The sequence below is a fragment of the Periplaneta americana genome, chromosome 14 (assembly GCF_040183065.1).
Source record: "Periplaneta americana isolate PAMFEO1 chromosome 14, P.americana_PAMFEO1_priV1, whole genome shotgun sequence".
Lineage (NCBI taxonomy): Eukaryota > Metazoa > Arthropoda > Insecta > Blattodea > Blattidae > Periplaneta > Periplaneta americana.
In genome coordinates this window covers 120,037,964-120,064,400 of record NC_091130.1, presented here as the reverse complement: position 1 = coordinate 120,064,400, position 26,437 = coordinate 120,037,964, and the positions used below count along the sequence as shown (strand labels likewise).

At 34.2% G+C, this 26,437-nt stretch overlaps 1 protein-coding gene across 4 annotated transcripts in view; it reads right to left on the bottom strand.

The window, feature by feature from the left end:
• LOC138713712 (probable ribonuclease ZC3H12D) overlaps nucleotides 1-26,437 on the bottom strand; it is a 91,625-nt gene that overhangs the window by 20,128 nt on the left and 45,060 nt on the right. For 2 of the 4 annotated variants that reach the window (XM_069846014.1, XM_069846016.1), the window contains exon 3: nucleotides 11,343-12,781. In XM_069846014.1, the coding sequence (XP_069702115.1) occupies nucleotides 11,343-12,712 (1,370 nt within the window). In that variant the 5' untranslated portion in view covers nucleotides 12,713-12,781. Of the gene's footprint in view, nucleotides 1-11,342; nucleotides 12,782-24,982; nucleotides 25,085-26,437 lie in introns of all 4 variants that reach the window. The other 2 variants (XM_069846015.1, XM_069846018.1) reach the window with 2 other exon arrangements.

The window sequence follows — 26,437 nt, the reverse complement described above, 5'->3', positions numbered from 1 at the left end:
CGATTGTTAAAAATGTATCCTTACACTTATTCTTAAAACATAAATATATATTTATTGAGATAACATGGACCACGAAACTGACGTTTTCAAGAACCAAACTGTTTATCGAAATTTATAAGATTCGAAATTTTTGCTCCTTCCCTTTAATATTATTATTTGTAGTTTGAATAAATTATTGTAACAATTAACATTTTATCTTATATAATTTGCATTGATATAACTACATAAATTTCAATTTTCAATAGATAAAAGGTACAGTACACAACTTTTTAATTAAATTTGTTCAAACTTGATCAAGAACTATTTTAAAAAGTAACAAACAAACAAAACAACATTTCGGAATATGTATGATAAGTCTTTCTTGTGTTAAATTTTAAGTATCTTGTTAATATGTTGTAATACGTAAGACAAAACAAAACCACAAAAAAAAACAGAAGAATACAACACAAACACAAGAACACAAAAAATACATCACATTAACATACGAAAACAAAAACACACATAAAATTGCAACCTCATTCAAGAAATTAAATTACAACATCGCATACAGAATAAATAACACTCTACAAAAACATCTCAACACACAAACAAACAAATACAACCACACAGGCGTATATAAACTCAAATGTAACACCTGCAACAACTTCTACATAGGACAGACAGGCAGATCATTTCAAACACGTTACAAAGAACACATCACAGCCATAACAAAATTACAAAACACCTCCACATATGCAGAACACATCAAAAATGCCAACCACACCTACAGAGACATCAACACAGACATGGAAAAACTGCACATCCAACCAAAAAGCCAGCAACTCAACACACTAGAACAATCTGAAATATACAGACACACGAAAACACACTCCAACGATATTCTCAACACACAACTCAATTTCAAAACACATACACTCTGACTCTACACTACGAAGGCACCCTCACAGGAAACAAGAGGCGCCAACACCAACAACGACCAGTTCTGAAGATGACCCAATAGAGGTCGAAACATGTTAACAAGGTACGTTAAAATTTAACATAAGAAAGACTTATCATACATATTCCGAAGTGATACAGTGTTAAAAGTTGTGTAATCAAGATGTAAAAATAACATTATTTACTGATACTGTTCCTGGTTGCAATATATGACCAAATACTTTTCAAGATTCTCGACTGAGAAGTTTTTTTCTATTGTCTCTCAAAATACATTTGAAGGACGACAGCACATGATGTCATAGGTGCAAATTTCATCGCTGCCTCTGCAGCAGGTACCCACGGAAACTGACAATTGAAGCTTTCCCCCTGGAGAATGGAGCACACATTTTTCACTTTTCCAAACCCTGGATTCCACTGCAATACTTTCTTCAGTTTTAATGTGACAGTTTCACCCACAGGTCCTGGTACTTGTTTATGTAGAAGCAAGCCAATGACACCAATTGCATATTTCAGTTGTAGCGACAAAGATTCCAAGTACTCAATATGTTTTGAAAGGTCACTGAAATGTGCCTTGAGAAAAACAAGGGAACCATAGATGTTGTCACTGCTAAGTACAGATTTTCCCTTAGGGATTGAGGCAGCGTCTCTCTCTCTCTCTAAATGTATTGATATTTCTCTCAAAATAAAAAAAAGCAATACATAACGCAGTAAATACAGGATAACGCTTATCAACAATGATTTAGGTTTTTTAGGTTCAACAGAATTCACATATACAACTCCTACGCTCATGATTCGGAAAGTATTGAAGAAATTAGGAGTTCAGAAGCAAGGGGAAAAAATAGGTAAAAACCTACAAATTCGGTCCCTAGTTATTACAAGCCTTTACCCTTACATAAGCCTAGTATTGCTGCTGATGCTGCCAATAGGATCAGTTTCTTGTGGGTGTTTTCCTAACTTGTAAAATAGTTGCTACTTGCATTCAAAGACGTGACAGCAATTTATAGCAAACCAGTGCACAATTCAGTCCTTGTCCTATTGTTTCCCTATGTAAAATGTCTTCCACGAGTGTCAAAAGAAAACGTATTTGATAAGTATAAAAAATGCAAATAATTGAGTGGTTTGGGAAAAGGGAGACCATGACTCATCTCACATCAGAATATGAGATTGGCATTACAACTGTGCGCTATTTAATAAAAAAAAGGACGAGACCTGTACTATTCCTAACTTTTCGCAGATAGCCATAACAAGGAATTTCCTTGGCCCTCAAAAATCCATTGTTGACAACCAGACTTAGATTAGTGAAGTTCTACCCACTATGTAGCATGTTAAAAACAACACCATGAAGGAAATTACGAAACATATTACAGATAGAAGGCCGTGAACTGAATGGTATTGTTTTGATCTGGAGTTATAATTTAATATAGTCTTTCTTGGTAATATCATTAAGTATTTATTGTTCGAAGTGATAATATTGAAGAATACAGTTTTATTTATATAGTGAATGTTAGTGACAGTTATTTTTCATTCCTTCAGAAGAAATTTACTTTTATATACATTTTGTGGATTTGATACATGGTTGCTAAGGAAATAATTATAAATAACTTACGAAACTTTTACTTCTGAACAAATAATTTATAGTTTATACTTTTTTTTGGTGCATATTATTATCGAACTATGTCTTTTATAAATTTAAATGTTGAAATGCGTCAGTCACAATAGTGAAACAAGAATATTTTGTTTGATATATAATTACCTTATAAAATGTCACAAGATAGCACAAATGAAGGAACAGCACGTTGTCTAATTTGCAGAAAATTATGTAAATCCAATGCAGGAATAAATATACATATGGGTAAAACCCATCCAGAAGAGAGAAGAAAAAAACTGGCACATAGGTATACTACAGCAATTTCTCATTCATCAGATTTTAATAACGCAAACAATATTTCACCCAACAAAAACATTACTGACACCTCAGCTACATATCAACAGAGTTTCCAAAAACCCCTCAAAACAACAAATCGAAATTCTGTAGTAGTTAACAATCAGGATCCTTTTCAAGTTTTCCAACAGAGTGAAGATGTAATATCTTATCCAGAAAAATACACAAAGTGATCATATAAGTTTTCACCCAATGAAAGAGTGAGAAGAAAAGCTATGCCACATCCAGTCTGTAGGAACGAGTGAAGATTTTGAAGCTCTAATGGAAGATGTTAGGGATTTTTTCACACAGCAAATGATTGAACTGCCAGGACCCCAACACCCAGCTGTGAAGCATTATCAAGCTCGTAAAGTAAGTAAAATTAACAGTAAATGTACTTATAAAACAACATCCAATCCACAAAAGAAATCTAAGAAACAGCGAATGAAAAATAGGCAAAAAAATTAGTATGAACTAACCCAGTATCAATTTTACAATCAAAGACATAAAGTAGCAAGAAAAGTTTTACATAATTTAAATCACAAAGCTACGTGTAAAATCTCCACACATCAGATAACTGAACATTTTGAACATGTTTTTAGTACTACAAATAATAGCTCCCCTCTTTCTGATGAGGATGAAGATTCCATACAATTTCCTGAAGATATAGTGATTACTGAGGGTGATATTCATAAAGCATTATTTGGTATTAAAGTTGACACTTCTCCTGGACCAGATAGAATAACAGTACGCGTTTTAAGGCATCTTAAAGCTACCGGTACCGAATTTCTTACACTATTTGCAAACACTATGCTTCATTTTAATCATGTTCCAAAATTCATGAAATTAGCACGTACAATTTTAATACATGCAGAAGACGACGTGAACGATTTAAAACATTGGAGGCCAATTACTATTTACTCAGTCATTCGAAGAGTCATTGAAAGAGCCCTTGACATTAAGCTTTGATCTTATATTGAATTAAATGCTCATCAGAGAGGTTTTATTAATATATCTGGAACTCATATCAATGCATCTTTAATAAATGGCTGTCTTCAATCATCTAAGCTTAATAAGAAGGACTGTTGTGTCGTGTTTCTGGACGTGTCTAAAGCCTTTGATTCTGTTGACCATGAACATATTCTTAGAGCCTTTAAATCATCTGGCATTCCACAGAACCTGTTCAGACTTATTGGTTCCTTATTAACTAATAATACAATTCAAATAGAAACTAGCCACACAAAAACCAAGCCAATAAGCGTAAAACGAGGTGTTGCTCAAGGATCTCCATTGTCTCCAATAATTTTCAATTTGGCACTGAATTGCGTTCTTGAAAATTTAACAGATCATGAAATTATCAAACAATATGGTTTTACACTTTCCAATGATCTTCAAAACCTAAGTGCTTTCGCATTTGCTGATGATTTGGCTCTCGTTGGAAAAGATGAAAAGTCAGCAACAGTTCTCATTGATATGGCTGAAAGTAAATTAGATGAACTAAGTCTTGAAATTAACACTATTAAAAGCAAGTGTATAATTCTCGAAAGAGGTATTTTAACTAAAGGAGCTCTCATTTAACTTCATGGATCATCTAACAGAGTACTGATGATAAATCTGAAACAATTCGATATCTGGGAGTTGATTTTTGCGACAAAATATACTTAGATAAAAAGAAAATTATAACAAATTTAACACGTCATCTTAACAATCTTACACAAGCTCCATTACTGAAGCCTGATCAGAAACTGAAGATTGTGAATAAATATATATATATATATATATATATATATATATATATATATATATATATATGCCCTGGGCTCATCTATCCTTTGCAATGTGCTTCACTTGATCAGCTCCCTGACCGCTTCCTTAAAGATCTAGATAAAGTAATTAGAAGTGCTGTCAAAGAAATGATACACCTAATGACATGCTATATTCTTCTAAAAAGGTACGTGGCCTAGGACTTAATAAAGCTGAATGGGAAGCTAATATTCAGCATTTTAGCATCTGTAAACGACTCTCACAAATCAGTGATGATCATCTCCTTCTTGTCAGGAATCTTGAAGAGGAGAAGAAAACTGCTCTCAAGCGCCTGAAAATTCCTGAAGCCAGCATAACACCTCGAACTACTGGCAGACATCTACATGATGAATTGCGAAAGAGATCGTTTGAATCCTGGTGTCAGTTACCTCATAAGGGGAAAGGTGTAGTCATCTATGAAGAATATCCAAGAGCCAATTCATGGGTCAGCACCAAAAAGAATTTGTCGTCTTCGGAATATATTAATGCAATCAAGATGAATTCCCAACATGAATTGTAAATTACTGCAGTGAGCTCCGTTCCTGGCAGAGCTTTCAGCACGACTGCAACTCTTGGCCACGTGTTGGGCTTTTGTCGGAAAGGAGAGTTATTGCGTAACAACAGGCATCATAGAGTCCATGGAGCTATCGCCTGTCTTCTTCGGAACAAGGATTGGGAAGTTCATGAAGAGATCCAATGCATTTCTGAAGACGACTCTCACAGAAGAGAGGATATAATAGCAATAAACAGGCAACAACAAAAGGCTATTATCATAGATCCAACTATACGCATGGAGAGAGATCTAAACCGAGCTCATAAGGTTGATCAGGGAAAGAGGGCCATTTATGAATCTTGTATTCCCGACCTTAGTGCCAAGTGTAACATCCCTCTCTTCAATTGGTCAGTGACAGTTTATTTTTTGGTGCTCGGAGTTCTTTACCAAAATTTACATATAATTTTTTAAAACAATCATCAATATCATCTTTTGAAATTCAAAAAATCATCTCGCAAATTCTTAAAGATTCCCTGCAGATTATACAGTTTCATTTATACCACTCAGAAGACCTTAATTAAGGATATGCTAATTTTAAATAAAATCTTTTATTTATAAGTATAATTTTATAGTCATCTTCTAAGATTTTATTTTATAATTGATATAATCAATGGTGCTTAATTGTTACATTTTATTTTTATAACAATATTCATATTTAATTGATTATATTTGTTTGCTATTAATTTCCGGATCCTCGTGGACATCCTTAATTAAGGCCGGACGAGTTATTTCTCTCTCTCTTATTACGCACTTGATTTATTAATAGTACATTATGCAACGAGCCTATAATGATAGTAATTAAGAAGCGAGTATGGATGTTTATGAAATGAGCGCAAGCGAGTTTCATAATTTTCATACGAGCTTCTTAATTACCATTATAGGCGAGTTTCATACGACTTTTTATGCTCGACCATATTTCTAACTTGAAATTATTCATTTTATTTGTATCTAACTGACCTTGAGCAATACCTCGTAAATTGTGAGATGTGCGCAGACGCGAAAGTATTGATTTTTTCCGAGGAACAGATGTCCACATTGACCTTGTTAGCCTATAAGAACCTACAGAGTAAACTAAATATTAACTTTGATATAACATTGAAATTAAATTAGACATTGAAAAACGAGATGACAAATTGAATTTATTTGAATATTATTTACAATTAATGCTAATTATTATAGTAACAGAACATAACCTTCTGCGACAGTATTGGATTTCCAGCCTCTGTGACTTTTCGCTAATTCTCTTTCGATTGCATATCCGAGAATAATCGATACTTGATGTTTTATAATGGTACAAAGCTGACTTGTCATTGGCTGAACACCTGTAAACTGACTTGTCATTGGCTGAACACCTGTAAGGTGACTTGTCATTGGCTGAACACCAGTACTTTAATGAGTAGGTGTACTTTAATGACATGCATTAAAGGACTGCTACCAGGTGTATAATTACTACATTTCGGCATGGTCGAGCATAAAATATTTTATAAATTACCGGTATCTGACTTTTTCGATTAACCATTCAGTCCACCCTCCTCATTATCACAGATAATAGAGATTCTACTGTAATAATAAACTGGCTGTTAGGAAATAGCATGCAGATTACAGAAATAGCATATACATTGTTATACACTGTTAGATTTGGTTTGCTTTCCTTGTACAGAGACCTCGTTTTACGTGGAAACTTCGTAACAGGAACAGCCCAGATCACGTTTATGGCATGAGCGTTGCAATATTGACAGCATTTTGTATTTCATTGTTAAGTTACAGAATATATAATATGGAAATGTTGGTAGCAGAAAGGTACACCTGAGTCCTGAGGTACCAAGTACACACAGAACCTTACTTTGATCATTAGGAAAAAAAAAAATGTTCTGCATTTTGAATTTGTTTGTCTCAAGAAATAATACTGTTCCATCACTATTTCATCTGTGAGGGATAAAAACAAAAAAAATCTTTTATGATAATTTACAGTAACTTGCAATTTTATTCCATTCCTCCTTTTTATATATTTTTTAGTTAGTTATTTAACGATGCTGTATCAACTATTAGGTTATTTAGCGTCGATGGTATTGGTGATAGCACGATATTTGGAGAGATGAGGCCCAGGATTTATCATAGATTGCCTGACATTTGCATTACATTTGGAAAAACTGAACAAGGTTATCAACCCAAGTGGGGATCAAACCCACGCCTTAGCCGACTGAGCTATGCCGATGGCTATTCAGATTTAGACTTAGGCCTGTATTGTACTTTAAATTACGTTAATATCTCTTTTATTACAAAATATTTACAGTACAGATTTAGGCTATCATACTTAAAAAGTATGTTAATATCTATTTTATTATCAAATAATTATGATAAAACTTAATAATAATGATTTTACAGTTAGCTACATAAGAAAATTAAATTAAAGACAATAGAAAGAGTATATTCCGTCGATGCTGCTGCCATCTACAGGCAAATTACTTGAAAAGGCGTCAAATCAGATAACCAGGGCCGGGTATTTATGGAAATAGCGAAAATCACAACATAATAGATATAAGTTACAATAGATTTTTACTCGAATTCCAAAATAATTGTATTTTCCAAAATTTTCATTAATCTCCGCCAAGAGTACAAATCAAATCTCCGCCAACACCAATATTAAAAAAAAAACACAAATGATAAAATTAATCTCCATAAATATCTGCCCCTACTTCAAAATATTAGACATACTAGTTACGAAAAGGACAACATTTTCTGATATTTTAAAAATCCGCAAGGACCACGGACAAAGGCCTAAAAAGGAGGACATGTCTGGACAAAAGAGGACGTCTGGTCACCCTAAATATGGGGAAATATTCTTAACTTCATAATACATATTCCCAGTTCTTTCAAAAGAAATTATATTTTCGACAATACATATTTTTATAACTAATTAATCTTAAAAATGTAACTACTACAGATATCACCCCTTTTGCTCAGGATAGGGACAGAGATAGCAGGCTTATGTGAGGGCGGCATTGAATCTTCGAGTTCCTTAAAAACCATAAGTAAGATATTATCCATGTGAAACAGCAATAATTAGTACGAATGACGGGAATAACTGAAGTGTTCAAAGGATACTTACCCCACAACTACTTTATGCATCAAAATATTACAGGACACAACACAGTTTCCCTAGATAGCAGTCATCAACAAAATAAGCTATGGATAAGGAAAGGGGACGAAAATATGGGAAGGGTAATGTATAAGAAAGATTACCAATTTTCCTTAAAAACATTCCATACTTACAACATATATAATAGAGATGGGGAAAAAATAACATAACAGTTATTTTGGAAGAGTTCCTTGCTTAGGACTGTTCCAAAATGTAACAGCACCTTGGAATACTACGTTCCAAAATACGCTAGTATGAAATACTTGCTGTTACAAAATACTCGTTTCACTTTGGAACTGCATTATGACAACGCCTGTTCCACAGAACGGAACGTTTGGCACTACTGAAAGCAGTGGCACCAACTTTTAGAAAACACTGGATGGACTCAAACATTTGAGATATAAGTTAAATAAATGTCATAATGACAACACGATAAATTATTGGGTGGGCTCGGATCCCACGAGCCCATATAAGTTGGCGCCACTGTTTGAAAGCAGAATTGGGGATCCTTTCGTCGCACTGAAAGAAATGTTGGAACCTAAAGTGAATGATAATAGTAAAGATATGAAGAGCCTCTTTAAAAAATGTTGTTGTTGTTTTCTAATGCCAGGCGTTTGACAATGAAGTCATTTGACCTCTTGCACTCCAATATTTTTCAAAGATATTATCATGACCAGCCAATGAAGCACAGATTTTGAGGTGTTCCAAATCCATTTCTTGGTTTGAGTTGCACAATGGGCAGTTAGGGGACTGATATATTCCAATTCTATACAGGTGTTTAGCCAAACAATCATGGCCTGTTGCCAATCTAAATGCAGCTACAGACGATTTTCGTGGTAAATCGGGAATTAACTGTGGATTTTGATGCAGAGAGTTCCATTTTTTCCCTTGGGATTGTGTTATCAAATTTTGTTTGTTGAAGTCTAAGTATGTAGATTTAATAAATCTCTTCACAGAGTAATATGTAGATTTAGTAACAGGTCTGTAAGTAGCAGTGCTGCCCTTCTTTGCTAAAGCGTCCGCATTCTCGTTTCCCAGGATTCCACAATGGGATGGTATCCATTGGAATACAATTCTTTTATTGAGTGATATTAATTGAGAAAGCATTTTAATTATTTCTGCTGTTTGAGATGAAGGTGTGTGTTTAGAGACGATTGATAGAATAGCTGCTTTGGAGTCTGACAATATAACTGCATTCCTAAATTTATTGATGTGGCATAGAAGATTCCTGAAACATTCACTTATTGCAATGATTTCACCATCAAAACTTGTTGTTCCACATCCAAGTGATCTATAAAGTGAGAAGAGATACCACGTAACACCTGCACCGGCACCTTGTTCTCTGGAGATCAAGGATCCGTCGGTGTATAAATGAAGCCAGTTTTGTGGAGGGTACCTAATATTAATTGTCTCTAAAGACATTTGTTTCAGTATTTCAGTGTTTACTTCTGATTTCAGTATTTGTTCTGTTAAATTTAGATTACATTCTATATTTAATAGAGTTAAAGGGTTTGGTTTAATTTGTAAGTTTTCTTTTAAATTCGGGATATTGATTTTCTGTTTTAATTCTTGAACAATGGATATGAAACTTTTTTGAGTTTTCAATCTACAGAGAGGACTGCATGAATGCCAATTGTTTCCTGGTAATCTGATAAGTTTAAAAAATGTATACATTATCTTGAAACTAATGTTACTGAGTATAGGATTCTATCAAACAATTATTAGCATAATGCCTGTATTAGAGTATAATAGTAACTACATTGTGAATTTTATCAAGAGAGATGAAAATATATAGGTTATGTTTTATTTACAAATTTAGTTCCATTACCAATTCTTTAAGTTAAACTAAATTCTGTTAAAACATGACTATTGTCGAAGTTTTTTTATTTACAAAAATATAATGGCAAATTTTCATATTTTATTACAATGAGATTATTAATCTTCATGACTGTATTAATATGAATTTTAGCATGGCCGAAATTATTATAGCTTTTATTAACTAATTTTTGGAGAAATTATACTATTGTAAACTTGAGCTGAGCGGAAGAGAAAGAATAGGTTAGGTTTTATTTACAATTGGGATCCACTTCGATTTCGTGATCAATAAAATTTAAAAATAATTTAAAATTGCATTACATTTCCTGCTTCGAACAAACCTGGTCTACGAATTCAATTTGGCATTAGAAAACATTTCTTTTCCACGAATTCACATCTCGGCGCACTATGACATCATACTGCATCACATGGCATACAGAGAAGTATGTGATCATTTAGCGTCCTAAATACCACTGTTATATTACATTGTGCATGTTCCAAAATACCACTGTTACATAATAAATAAATAAATTTAGCTTCGCTTATGAAAAAGTTGCCAGATTTGACAAAGCATATTACATATAATTTGGAAACACACCTAAAAGGTAAAATGATATACATTTGAAACGGTTAGGGAATCGAATATACAAAATGTCAGAAAAATTTACACCCAAGTAGTGTTTGTGCTCATTTACAGTTAAGAAAGGGGGAAAAAAAATATCATCAGATAGGTTAGAATGATTTGAATGCCATATACCGCGAGAAAAATAATAGTACGGATTTATTGGCATTGATATCTAAACCAATCAACAGCCATCGGTTAAGATAACTCGAAATTTCCATTATCACTCCCATATAAGTAATTTCTCAATATCTGAACCGATCCTTTGAGGGCACTAATGGCTATTTCCTTCACAATGCTGTGTGTTAGCATTAGTACGCACCTGTTCCATCAGATACTAGTCAACCGTGCGGTTCCAAGATACCACTGTGCAAAATTGTAGTTACACACAAGTTACATATGGTACTGTTATTTGGAACCTAGTATTTTCAAGGAACTGGAACAGTTGGAACCATTACGAGAAAATAACAACTTTTCCCATCTCTAATATATAAGGACTTTCACATCTGACTCAACTATAAATTAAAAGAATAGAACATTCAATAATCCTTACCCCATTGCAACATTGCTGCCATCAATTACGATGGGTCGTAATCCCTCTTTCACTGCATCTGGATTTGGATTATATATGTTACTGCCATATTTGCTTGTAGATGGTGCCAAAGCAGACCGTACTGGATTGCATGATGTTGCAACATTGCTGCCATCATTTGTGACTGGTCGGAATCCTTCTCTCACTGTATCTGGATTTGGATTATATATGTTATTGCCATATTTGCTTGTAGATGGTGCAAACCATACTGGATTGCATGATGTTACAGGAATAAAATTACCTGAAGAAACCCACACATTCCTACTTCCTTCATTCGCAGCAGAAACACTCCCACTTGCAGTTGCTCTAAAATTGGACTTGTTATTCTCACTCCCCAGCACAGAGACATAATTTTTAAATTGTGACTGTTGTGAAATACTAGGTTCTAGTGAACGTGTATTTAAACATTCTATGTCTTTTTTAGACTTTGGCTGTGTTCGAAGAGGTGTTGATTGATTTAACGGTGTGCACAAGTCAATAACAGTAGAATTTTTTTTCTTTTGAGGTGATGGTGTATCAAGAATAATAATATCACTGGAATTATTTACATTCAATTTTGATTTCGTTGTACTATCAAGAACAACAATTTCCTCATCACTTCCTATGCTGATAATGGAACACTCATCATCTATAGACGGACCCCTGTTGATATTACCGCTCGAAACTAGCACTACATCGTTTGCTGCTTCTGGTTGCTTCTTAGTAGTAGGTGACGAAACACTATCACTTCTCTTTGTCCTCACATTTCGAGACACAACTTCTACTGACCTATTACGTTTCTTCTTTGAACTGCAAATCACTTCAACCTGTAAGTCGTCCGTTCCTTTTACTGGTACTACATTTGTGCAATCTCTTTCCTTATTTCTAATACTATTTCTCGAAGATTTTGGTTTCTGATTCCATACTTTTTCCACTTCTTCCCCACTTGTCATATCTATAACAATTGGCCTGTTATCTTGTAATTTACCACCAGTAACATTACTCTGTACTGCATCACTGGAACTAGCACTTGAAGATCTCAAGTCATTTTTTATGAAGGACCTCTTAGATCTACTTGGGAAATCTGAAGACATGTTTAGTAATGATGAATGCTGATCAACAGTTTTAACAGCGAAATTATTGGAATTTGTCACACGAGAGGCACTGTAAGTACCAAGGGATTTCTGGGTTGAAAAATTATCTTTTATTGTCTTGTTTCCTGAAGAATCACCACTGGTTTCACTGAGAACACACAAATTTGATTGCCGCTTCAACTTCGCTTTTGCACTTCCTGTATCACTCGCTTTTGTAAACACCTTTCCAGATGAATATTTTCCATTGCGCAGTTTCATATCAGTGGTAATTCTGTTTCCCACTTTCTTCTTTATATTGTAAGAGTTTATATAACTTTGAGTAAGAGCCTATAAACGGGAACAAGAAAACACAAATATAAAAGTTAACATACATTATTAGACGCAATGTTGTTGTCTCTGTAACTTGAATATTTAACAAAAACACTGTTAACCTGCAATGCTAGTAAAAAAATCTACACATACCTCTAGCAAAAGCTTTCAGAGCTCTAAAACATACAACCACTTATTACATAAATTATCTTTCTATCAACGAAAATAAAACCATAATTATTCCATTCTCATTATCTGAAAATGTAACAAACCTCCTACATCTATATTAAGTATTAAATGACATAATTCTGATTGTTGTCTTATACAGTGTAAATCGACGGCTTAATGTCAAAGAACACTAACTCCAAAATCACAACTTTACAGGAGAGGAAAAAAACAGTTTAATTGTGTACATTTTCTTAAGTTACTGCTTTAATTTAAGAAATACGTTCATAAAATTTAAATTCAGAATACATCAATGCCATCAAGATGTTTTGCAACATCACCGCAGTGAGATCTGTCCCTGGCAGAACCTTCAGTACTACCCGTTGTCGCCATCCCGGCTGCAGCAAGACTGAAACACTTGGCCACGTACTGGGGTTCTGTAAGAAGTGAGAGCTACTGCGTAACAACAGACACCATCGTGCCCATACAGCAATTGCTAACCTGCTAAGAAACAGAGGATGGGAAGTACATGAGGAGATTCATTGTGTGTCTGAAGATGATTCTCATAGAAGGGTCGATATAATTGCCATCAATAGAAGAACCCAGAAAGCGATGGTCTTAGACCCTACGATTTGCTTTGAACGAGACACGAATCAGGCACTGCAGATAAATGATGACAAGCGAGCTAAATATGTACCTTGTCTTCCATACCTCAGTGAAAAATATGGCATTTTGCTTTACAACTGGGATGTTAAAGGCTTACCATTTGGAGTGAGGAGTTGTTTACCAAAATTTACATCTAATATTCTTAAATCCTTTCAAATTCCCTTTTATGAGGTTCAGAAGATTGTAATGGAAATTCTGAAGGCCTCTCTTCAAATTCTACACTATCATCTATATCATCGGTTTCTTGGTAAAAGTCACCAAGTCACATTCCAAGGCTTCCAAGCATTATAAAAATTTAAGACATAATTTTATATTAAAGAACTAACAATACAGCATATTTACCTTCAAAATAACTTATTACTAACATCTAAAGAAGTACAGTTATCTTTGGATGGATCACTAAACCTTTAAATGCCTTTTCCCAACAATTCTGCATTTTGGACTTGGTCACTTTTACCAAGAAACCGACGATATGTTAACACATAAATTTTTTTTTTAACGTACAAATTGAATCATTATTTTGCTCGTTTCATTTCCCTTTATCTTTTATGTTTGTTAATTCCGGATCCCAGTGGTCAACCTCACTTGAGGACGGATGATTTGTAATAAATCTTAGTAGTATAGAATATGACCCTAAAGACAATACAATACATATTTTCTAGAAATATTTAATATTGTCTTAAAAATTAACACATTTTGGAGATAGTGTTCTTTGTTACTAACACGAAGCGTTCAATTTAGTAGATAGTGTTAAAAATAAATGCCAAAAATATTGAATTTAAACGCTTTAATAAAAAAAAATATGGATCTATTTGACAATGCAAATTATTAAATTTAACTTATTTTGATGAGCAGCAATTATCATATTGCTTCTTCTTTATAAAGGAACATTATCTAAACTCAAAACATATCAACATTATTATAAAAGTACCAGTTAATATTATTTGTAAAGCATAAAAGCATAGTATTATCATTATTAGATCCATTTATACTATTTTCTGAAATAATAATGTTAACAGTGCATTTATAAAATAATAAAAGAGTAAAGTTAGCTTCATTTTTACATTGCATTTTAGAACAACAGTGTTTTTAAATAGTTGCTAATGTTACTTTAATTTACCACAGCTGATGAGGGGTTTGGACGAAAAAGTTATTTAACTAATGATCAATTAATTAAAAAAAATACCAAAGCCTAGAAATTCAGTTGATTTAAAAGTTTGTCTGCAGTAATGAAAAGAAAATACACATGTAACTCAGAATTTATGCCCTAAATGACAATGAATAAAATTATAATCTGAATATATTATATTTTATTTGATTCAATATTTTATGTTTTGAATAACAACTTATCAATATCCACACCTCTCATATAAAAGTTTAAAATTTCCTCTTAATTTTATAATCACTCATTACTCTTCATTTTGAATATCTTCTGCTACGATTTCCTGTTCTCCATTTCTTAATTTTCTGGTATAATGTTCTATTTACACAGTTGCAATACATTTTTCATTTTCTAATCTTGTATATTTTCAGTGCCTCATGATGCTTTGGTTTAATCTGAAGATTATCCAGCCTAAATCCACGTGTAATCTTCCTCTGTAGCTTGAATTTATGGAATTCATCAAAGTTGTATTTAAAAAATATATGTTCACTTTTCCGATACTGGAACCACACTATATCCAGCCATCTTACAATTTTTCCATTAGTGTCAACTTTCTTGTTATTTATTAATGTCTTCTGAATTTCTCTTACATCATATATCACTCTATTCCACTTCTATTTTTGATACAGCTCTAACTGTAGTATATCACCCTGATGGATCAAATATTTCTGTATATTTTGCTGTTTTTTTTTTTCAATGTGCACGTGGACTGTGTCCATTTGTGAATGTCCTGGTTAAAAAAATATGTTCAATTTGAGGTACATCCAAAACATTCATAGCATAGAGGAGCATGGTTGATATAAGCACATTCTGGTTTTGTCCTCCACAGGTATCGGACATGAAACAGAACCTTTTACCATTCTGCAATTTTTTTCATTTGAGCAAAGAGATATGAATGGTACCTCTCCAGCTCCCCCTTCTGCAATTTCCTCGTTCCATATAAAATTTTCTGCTGTTCTGTTGGCTACATCACACACGGTCAAATTATATACAGCTAATCTATGTTTATAAAACACTCATCCCGTTTTAACATTTGGACTGTAGTGCACAGCTTCAAAATCAAATTTTACAAAATAAAGATGGTTTACTCATGCCCTAATTTTGTAATCATTTTTTACTTGACGAGCTGCTTCCTTTCTTTAAATGTGGGCCTGATGAACTGCTTCCGTCTCTATCTTCTTACGTTCAGACATGTGATCATATTTATAACATTTATCACATTGATCCTTTCCGTGATTATGAAAAGCTATATTAAAATTATTTTTGGAAATATGACGATAATATGAAAGCTTTTCTGCCCGAACATTAGCATTCCTGAATTTTTGTTTGTACAATTCATACATTTTTTTGTAAATTTAAATCACAAGGCATATTCTCTTGCAGTGTCATTTCTTGTACTCTTGTTGGACAGTACTCTTGAAAATGAAGTGGTGTAGTTCACTATATATCCACGAGTACTTTCAGATTTCTTTACTCCGGGCTCATGTTTTCCTCTTCGATCAGTATCCACTATGTTATTATCATTTTTTTCAAAATATGTTCTATTATTGTGTTGGATATATCAAAGATGGCGAGGAAAAAACCCTGCATACCCATATCTTTTCTTTATTTTTCATCAGAAAAAATTATGTTTTGCCTTCTAGATTCATCCATTTTGGATTTGGATTTCCTTCACTTCTGTAAGGCCCATCAAAAATTGCCACTTCAAATCGTTATTCTCAATATTCCAATATTGTTTATGAATTTCATGTCTGTCTTCAGCACTAAATGAGAGATTGCATTTAAGGGGACATTTTGTACAATCTTTGTCTAGAACTTTTTTACCAGCAATTTCTTTCCACTACTTTAGGACTTGTGGTCTTTCCCTGTTATTCAACAATGGACATAGACTAATAACAACTATGCTCTTATTAGCTTCATCACTCATTCCTTGTAAAATTTTATATGTCGCTAAAGCCAACTTCACCATTAACTGCCCCTGAACTGAGTATTTCTTAGCTCTAATAAAAGAGTATGAAATTATAGAGCAATCCTATGTTGCGTTTCTTACAAACTGGATTGATTTAATAATGCTTACTCTATTCATTAAAAAAATATCAGTTCTCTAACAATGAACATTATGGTTATTGAATCACATTCTTGGTTATATTTTTTTATTTTATTTTATTGGGTTATTTTACGACGCTGTATCAACATCTAGGTTATTTAGCGTCTGAATGAAATGAAGGTGATAATGCCGGTGAAATGAGCCCGGGGTCCAGCACCGAAAGTTACCCAGCATTTGCTCATATTGGGTTGAGGGAAAACCCCGGAAAAAACCTCAACCAGGTAATTTGCCCCGACCGGGATTCGAACCCAGGCCACCTGGTTTCGCAGCCAGATGCGCTGACCGTTACTCCACAGGTGTGGACTTCTTGGTTATATGTTCTGAGGCAGTGTCACCAATAAAATCTTAGAAATGTTAAACAATTTAGACACAAAGAACACTATCTCGACTTAGTGTTCTTCTAGTCTATATTTTGTTACTGTCAAAGAAAACTAAGTCTAGATAGTGTTGTTTGACACTCAGCAGCTGTCTAAATTAACACAACACTATCTCCCAAAAAAAAAAAAAAAAAACTATCATTTGTAGAGACATATTACTTTCACACTAAAGGCTACTTTGCACAACATGATACTAAAATAACTCAAAAAGTCGATTTTTGAAGTTAGTGTCCTTTGACACTAAGCCGACGAAATGTCCGATTATAAGGAGTCCTCTGAAGTTAAGTATTCATGCATAATTTTCGATAATCATTTAAAATGGAACCAACACATTAATTATCTTTGTAATAAATTACGTAAAATAATATAGTATTTTGTTTTATTGAGGAATTACTTGTCAATAAGTTTATTACGCACAATATATTTAACTTTATTTCAATTGGTAATTATGTATGGAATTATAGGACGGGGTAGCTCATTTAAATCCAATTTTAATCCACTTTATTTATTACAAAAGAAAATAATTAAAATATGTCTCCATAAACCTATTGATTTTCCATCTCAAAAATTGTTTTTAGACTTTAATGTACTTAACATAAGACAAATTTTTTATATTGTATTAATAAAATTCATACATAAAAATCGAAATAATTTTGAATTGTATTCTCATAGTTATGCAACAAAAGGTATGAATTCTTTAAGATTGTTTGAACCAAAATGCAACACAGTTACAGTATTTAATCATAGTAGTAATTTAGGCCCAAGAATATATAACAAATTTATATTAAATATCCTAATCTTGTCAATTCTAATAGTTCTAGTATTAAATTTAAAAAGTTATGTATAGATTTTATAAAAATTGTAAACTTAAATTTAAATATTATAATTGCATAGTAGACATAAGACAAATTGTATTGTATACTTATTAATTTTAATTCAGGCATCCGCCCCTGAGCACGAGTTCTACTCTTTCAGGGGCGAGCTAAAGTTTTTCTGTATATATTATATTTTATGTTACAATTATTAGCAAAATAAATAAATTGAATAAACCAGTCCCATTCACAACATGAAGAGTATTCCGAGATGTAACACCATTATGAGGTTGCCATATTAATGACATTTGCAGCACTCAAGCCCTTAACCAACCAGACAAAAGCATGCTTGTTTACGAGGTGTGACTGAAAAAATCTCAGACTCCACTTGTAATATCCAAATAAAAAATGTACAGGTTATTGTGATCATTCCCCTCAAAGTAGTCCCCTTCTGACCAAACACATCGACTCCAACAGTGTTTCCACTTTTGGAAGCATTTCTGAAAGTCTTCCTTCTTTGAAGTGTCAAGAACTCTCTCCATATTTGTCTGGGTCTCTTCAATTGTGTCAAATTGTTTCTCTTTGCGTGGCAATTTCAATTTTGGAAATAGAAGTCTACTGGAGCTGTATGCAGGAGAATGGGAGGGGGAGGAAGCACATGATTTTGGCCAGAAATTCGGTGATTATGAATGCACAATGAGCCGGTGTATTATTACAGTAAAGGATCCAGTTCTTGTCTTGTCAGAGTGCTGGAATTTTATTCCTCACTTTTTCACGCAACCACTCAATAACACTTTGCAATACAGTAGAGTCTGAATTAATCAAGGTTCCATGTTATCCGAGCCCGATCATAACAAAAAATTACTGTAAATACTGTACATTAATGCATATTATTTCCTTTTTTTAATGTATACGGGCTATTCCATATGAAATCGATCAGTAAAAAACCTCGCATTTTTTTAATACTCTAATTTTTTCCCTATTTATACAAGGTACTGAGGAGAGAGCATTTCCAAAAATATACTATCAAAAGTCAAACGGTTTTCGTACTATTGAGTGACAAATTTAGCGTATTTTAGAAACACAAGACTCTTTCAGTGCTCAGAACTCTGGAACCATTTACTGCAGAACATTGAACGGGAGCTCATTTTGAAGCTGACATTTGGTAGGTTATGATAAGAAGTAATACTTATTTTTATTGTATACAGAGAGCCAGATAATCTGATTTTACTTACTTTTAGTCTTTTTGCCCATTTGTAAAAATGTAAAAAATATTGAGAAAAAAATCTTGCATTATTAAGAGGGATTCGGCATTGTTTGCTTAGTGGCTCAGCAATAAGTTTCGAGGGTATTAAATAAATTATTTTCTCATGCCTAAACTTGAATGGCACAGTACCGCACGAACTGGCCGAGAGATGAAGATAAGCGAGCATTGGGCGTCATTTTACTCCTGTGTTTATGAAAACTTGTGATAAAGCTAGCCCAGCTATGCGCTACTAGACGAAACATCAAGTGTTTATGTCTCCTGGCCTTGTTTGTCTCGGCTAGCTCCCGCCTCACAGTCAGCTGGTTAGTTCATGCGCGTACTATTTATTTTCTTTATTTAATATTTTCAATACTTTATCAACGGTGCACCAGTAAAAAAATGTGTTTATTTGTACTTTCAATGCAGAATCTAACCATATATTTTAAAAATATTTTTTCGTGAGCAAAGGCATCTTAATGAAGAAAAATCTAAATTTCTCCATTTCCATAAAAAGTAAGAAAAACTGTTTACATGTCAATATAAACTTTAATTTCTCAGCATTAAAATAAATCATGATATTGATCGTTGGGTGAAAGGGTTTCGGAGCCACAACAGTTTAAAGTTGCTAATTTTATGAAAATACAATAAATTTAAATATTTTAAATTTAAACACTATGAAGTTCTGATGCCTCAAACTTTGCACAAAGCATTATATCACAGTTGTCAATGGACAGAAAAAGTTTCATTGTATTTAAAAATTGCAAGGTCAATTTTCTCTATATTTCGGTTGATTTGAGATGGAATAGCCCATACGTACTGCCTAGAGTTTATATTAATCTGGTTTGTTAATTCTATTTAGTCTATTAAGCAACAGTTTGTCTAATTTCTAATCAAAGCACAGTTTTTCAGTACCCATCCGTTTTATCCAAGATTTGTTTATCTGAGGTAGTCTTGGTCCACATTAATTCAGATAATTGAGACTCTACCGTATGCCTTGTTTACTGTCTGCTCCCTACAGGCATATTTGTGGTGCATAATATCGGACAATCGAAAAAAAAAGAAAAAAGAGCAACACTGTCTTTACATCCAACCAACTTCGCTGTACTTTTTTCAGTCATGGCGAACCAGGCCTGTTTTACTGCTAAGATTGTGCTTTAGTTTCTGGGTCATACCCATAAACCCATGACTGTAATGACATTGTAATATTTAACAAATGTGAATCATTGTCGGCTGGTTCCAGACAATTGGCCACAGAAAATTGGTAACTGGGACAATTGGCCACAGAAAATTGGTAATAGGGACAATTCGCCACATATAGACAATTCGCCACAAATAGACAATTTGCCATGAGTGAGTGGAACTGTGCCTCAATTCTGAATTTTCTTCAACATTATATTGCTGCACCAATCCTTCGGTCTGAAGCTGTCTCCAGAAAAACTGGGCTAAGTGAAAAAGTCAACCAGCTAACTTAACCCCGTCAAATTCACTTTTGATTATGTTTATAACAGTTACTTCGTAATCAATAGATATGAATCTTGGGTTTAATTGATTTTCAAAACGTTGCCCTACTTCTCGTTTCAATACTCAAAAGAGTGTTTCATACGCCTCCCTGGTTTTCCGTTCCATCAGCGTCATTACTACAGGCATCCATTCCCCTTGTACATTGACATGTATAGTGTAAAGTTACAGCATGATTGAAGGTCCCGTCCATTATCCAAAAATGGGACCGTAACAATTTATTTAAATGTGAATTAGTGGCAAACATAACTTTCACGTTGTCCTCCGGTTCAAAATACAACCACCACCTTTCTCCTTTTACGGTCTTAGTATATCTGTCAGCTATAACGTTCAGTTCGTCAATATTCCTTGGTTCAGGTGGTAGGTGCAGCTTCCTGGTACGCCCACAGTTCTTTTAATAGATGGTTTCTTCGGTAGATTCACATTGGCTTCGCTTGCAATATGCTGTAACTCATTTTGAATAATGACAGAGTTTGATTCTCGGGAAGTCCCCATCTTTGCCTTCATGTTCTCTGTACATTCCTTTGCCTTAATCCTTCCCCAGTCAGCAGAATTATTCTTGTGTTCAGACGGTTCTTTGACGACTCTGCTTCCATCTTCTGATAACGTGACTGTTGCATTACACCCATCACGCATGTCACAGCGCCAAACAACTCCATTCTTATTTTCTCTAAGTCTCGTGTACATGTAGCCAATATAATTTATCAGAGCCTCTTTCTGATTTTATGAAGTGAATTTCTTTCGCCATAATTCCGAATTAGTTGACAGTTTCTGGATTTGTCTTGTGTTACCACAGAAATATATTAAAAATTGTTGCGAATTTGAGTATTGCCTTCATATATTACAAGTTGTAGCGAATTTTAGTATATGACCAATTGCTTTTCATACGAATTTTAATGTGTGGCTAATTGTCTTTGATACGAACTTCAATTATGTGGCTAGTTGCCTCTGTGGCCAATTTTCTGTGGCGAGTTGTCCCCAACCCATTTTCGGCCCAATTAATTCTTGGCACACTTCAAAGCACAATGTTGATTCTGCTTGTCTGACAGTAATTTCGGGATGAATTACAAAGACATAAAATGCATGTTTAATTTTGTGCCAATTTTTTTCGGCACTCAGTTTTTTCCTTTATTGATTAGTATTTTGTTGATCCTGCGTGACCTTCTTTCTCCTTCTATTATTTTCTTTCTCTTTTTATAGATGGCTCTGTATTTTAGTTCTTATTTTCTCCACTAGTTGTTTTGTATTTATTATTTCATATACCAGAAGATGAGTGTATCCCTGCATTCGAGGCGTAATTCCCTATTGGAGGATTCATAATTTTAACAGTTCCCAGTTTTGCTGGGGCGAGTGCTTCGTCCAAGAGAGGAGTCTTGTGTCGACCATTGGTGAAGCAACCTCATGACTAGCTGCATATGGGGGCAGCATACTGCCTCTCCGTGCTTCGTATTTCTTCAAGTAGAAAGCGTCGAGTTGAGGGCATTTTGTGAAGAGAGAGAGAGAAAGAGAAAGCGTGTAGTTACCGGCTGATGAGAATGTTGCATTACGTCCTTGCCTGGTTCATAATGGGCATTTCAGGTTTGAGGTTTATTAGATTAATAGATTTTTGTGACCACTCTCACTCACTACTTTGAATGTATATTTTAGAGTTTTAGCCATTTTGTGGCCCTCTGTCTATGTTCTATACCTGATCTGCCATGACGGATATGTTTAGTGATGTATATTCTTGCTGAATCATCATTGACTGTGACTGGGTTTGTTATATATGCAGAGTCGACTGTGGACTTGTGTTTTCGAGTGATGTTGTGGAGGTGGTTCTCCGGTCATGGTGTTTAATTGGATAATACTCATTTTGCATTTGTTAATTAATTATTGTATGAATAGTGGGTCGCTATTTTAGGCATGGTGAACGAGAGTGAGCTAATTTATTCCTCGTTCTCTCTCTCTCTCTCTCCTTTGTCTTTGCCCCTCTTTGGCAAGTTGGTTTTTCAGACTTAAATCGAGATATTAGTTGAGCTTACCCCTGTATGGGCCTGGCAGTTTTTAGTGTATTATTAACTTCTGTATGTCCCATGTTTGGGTTGTTAATTATTATATACGTACATAGGTTTTTAAGTGTGATTTTTTATTTTGTTTTTCTTTTCTATTTTACTTTATTATTCAAATTATGTAAATTATTGTTGTGTTAATAAATTGTTATTTGTGAAGGTGAAAGAACTTTTTCTTATTATTCACCTATCATCCAAAGAGGTTTTTCGTACTATTATCCAGATTTATGGATTCTTGTTGGAGAATGGGATCCCAAAAGTCTCAATTTTCCAGTTAAAATTGACCAAACCACATAGAAGCTCAACTCCAGTTCATCAGGCATCTCTCTGATCGTAAGTTGATAATCAGAACACACTAAGTCACTAGTTCTGGTAATGTTATGATCAGTTTTTGAGGCGGAAGGCTGACCAAACCGTATGTCATATTCAACTATAGTCGGACCATCGGATCTGTGCCCCCGTAAGATATGCGAACTGAACTCTAATTCTTTCTCAGCCTCGGTAATTCATTTCTCTCCCTGCATTCCTATCTCTCTCTTTTCTATCGCTCTCCCTTTCTGTCCCCCCTACTTACAATTTTGGCCTTCTTGTGGGACAGTTTACATTTGCACTTGCAGTCCAGTGTTGTCAACTCAACATGAATACTGTAGTACGAAGTGGCGAAAGCAATATTATTAAGGAAGTACGTAATAGCATTTTGCGATGAAGAGAAACAAACGGGTCAATATCTGTTTCTTATAAATCAGGCAACGAAAAGAGTAACTGATATCACAGGTGAGGCTTATTTTATTTCAATTGATTATGTATTAAAATGATTTACTTAACTAATACTAATAATACAACATTTTATGTAATTTATATAGACAGGTCAGAACTCCTAATAAAGAAAATCAGGAGAGAGGGAGTCTGTGCAGGAGATAAAAAGCTAGAATCACCAGAGAAGAACAGACTAAGGGAACTTTTAATTATTGTAGATGATATGAACCGATGTATCTTAAGAAGAAAGATACAAGAATTTTGTACCGTTCAGAAAGAAGTTTCAACATTGAAGAAATTACTGAAGCTTGAGAGAGAAGTAGTAATTTCCAAGGTTGGAGAGAAAAACTATGGAAAGTGATTCGAGACATGGGATTTAGGTTTAAAAAATGTAGAAATACAAGATGTATTTTGATTGAAAGAAATGATATTGTAGCATGGAGGACCAGTTATTTATGACACCGTTTGACGGAAGTTTGGCAACATCCCTATTCGGAAAGGTTCGTGGCCTGCTGTTTAACGTGGTGGGAGAAAAGCGGGTGGAATGGAGTGAGTACAGGCGTTAACTTTTCCAAGAACGACGACAGTGCTGAAGGGACACAGATCTGACGGTCCGACAATAATTCTCAGCCATTTTTATTGTATCACTTGAAAACAATTTGCTCTGCATACACTCTCATCCAAAAAAGCTCTTTTTTTCTATAATTTATAGGTCTCTGAAGCTGATTTTACACTTTTAAAGTAAAATTTCACCCAAATGCTTGTTCCATCTTTCGTCCATTTTTACTCACTTTTTAGCTGTTAACACATCAACACTTGAAGTGCAATCTTCCAGTAATTAAACATAAAGCTATGAACTTTTCAAGGTCATTCAAGGGCAAAAGCTTTCTTTCCCTCACATCCAACACCCACACCCCATAACCCCTCACCAATAAACAGTAGCTGCTTCAGTCTAAAAAATTTTCAATCATACCTCGTACTCAATTGTTTATAGTAAGTTGCTTGTGCCACGCAGTTCAATGGTAGATCCTCTTATTTAAGGTCAAGTGGGGCTATTATGATACAAAGCATTAATCATTCGCTGTAATTTTTTTTATCAAAGCATATCAACATTGATTTTATTAAACCTCCTATATGGCAGTACAGAGCATAATTTTTTCTGGACAAAGAAAATAGTACATTATGCAACGAGCCTATAATAAAGGTAATTAAGAAGTGAGTATGGATATTTATGAAACGAGCGCAAGCGAGTTTCATAATTTTCATACGAGCTTCTTAATTACCATTATAGGCGAGTTTCATACGACTTTTTATGCTCGACCATATTTCTAACTTGATATTATTAATTTTATTGTATCTGACCTGGAGCAATGTCCCGTATGTTGTGAGATGTGCGCAGACGCGAAAGTATTGATTTTTTCCGAGGAACAGACGTCCACATTGACCTTGCTAGGCCATAAGAACCTACAGAGATAACATTGAAATAAAATTATACACTGAAAAACGAGATGACAAATTGAATTTATTTGAATATCATTTACAATTAACGCTAATTATTATAGTAACAGAACATAACCTTCTGCGACAGTATTGGATTTCCAGCCTCCGTGACTTTTCGCTAATTCTCTTTCGATTGCATATCCGAGAATAATCGATACTTGCGGTTTTATAACGGTAGAAAGCTGACCTGTCATTGGCTGAACAGTTATAACCTGAGTCGTCATTGGCTGAAACACCTGACCTTTAATGAGTAGGTGTACTTTAATGACATGCATTACAGGTCTGCTACCAGGTGTATAATTACTACATTTCGGCATGGTCGAGCATAAAAGTAATTAAATATCAATAGACCTACATAAAAATATTACATGATTTGGTAGAAAATGTTGGTGAATATGATGAACACCAATGACATCAGTGTAGACCTATTGATATTTAATTACTCTTTTCTTCCTCCTGAAAAATTATGTTCTGTACTATCACATTGAACAGCGTTTCGCAAACTATGGTCCGCGGACCACCTGTGGTCCTCGAGGTCTGCCCTTGTGGTCCTTCAAAAAAGACAGAATAAAAAATAAAATGCAAACGAATTGCATATCACACTATAGCTGAAAATCTCAGAGTTCGGAAATGACACATGGCAATCGCTGATATTTTATGAAATTTATTACCCTACTCGTCTATTGAATTTCCACTCTACTCTCAGCAACAAAGGAGGGATTTAAAGCATTATGAACGTGGTGTTTCTCGCCATCTTTTCCCTGCACATCCCGCGTCTGTAACCCAGCCAGGGACCACCCTAATTCATAACAGAAGACCAAAGTACCGAATCTTTTCATGTATTTATGACTTTCTTAATAGTTTTGCCGACACTCAGTCTGCACACTAAAATGGTCGTACACCAATAACAGAACATGCCAAATTGCGTATTTACTTGAAAATCGGGCATGTTTCTGATTAATTCTTTTTATTTCTGTTTTTCCAGATGACGATACAAGAAATTTTAGACTCTGCCTATTTAAAAATCCGGGCAAATAGATCCAGAAATTCAAATTACAATACTTTTCTAATTATATTTTTTGTAGCTGATCACAAGTAACTTAAAACAAATGCTGTGCATTGTAGATTCGTCGCTTGCCTTTTAGCAGTTATTTGTTTGAAATCCTTTTTATGTGGTACACGCTAGTAGTTGTCTATGTCTCTGTTAAATAGTTAAATAATTAATGGAAAACTGGCTTCGATCCGGATCTTTGAAAAGAAAGGAACGTGATTATAATGCTTCATTTAGGCAGTGTTAATAGTTCAGAAGCTGTGTAT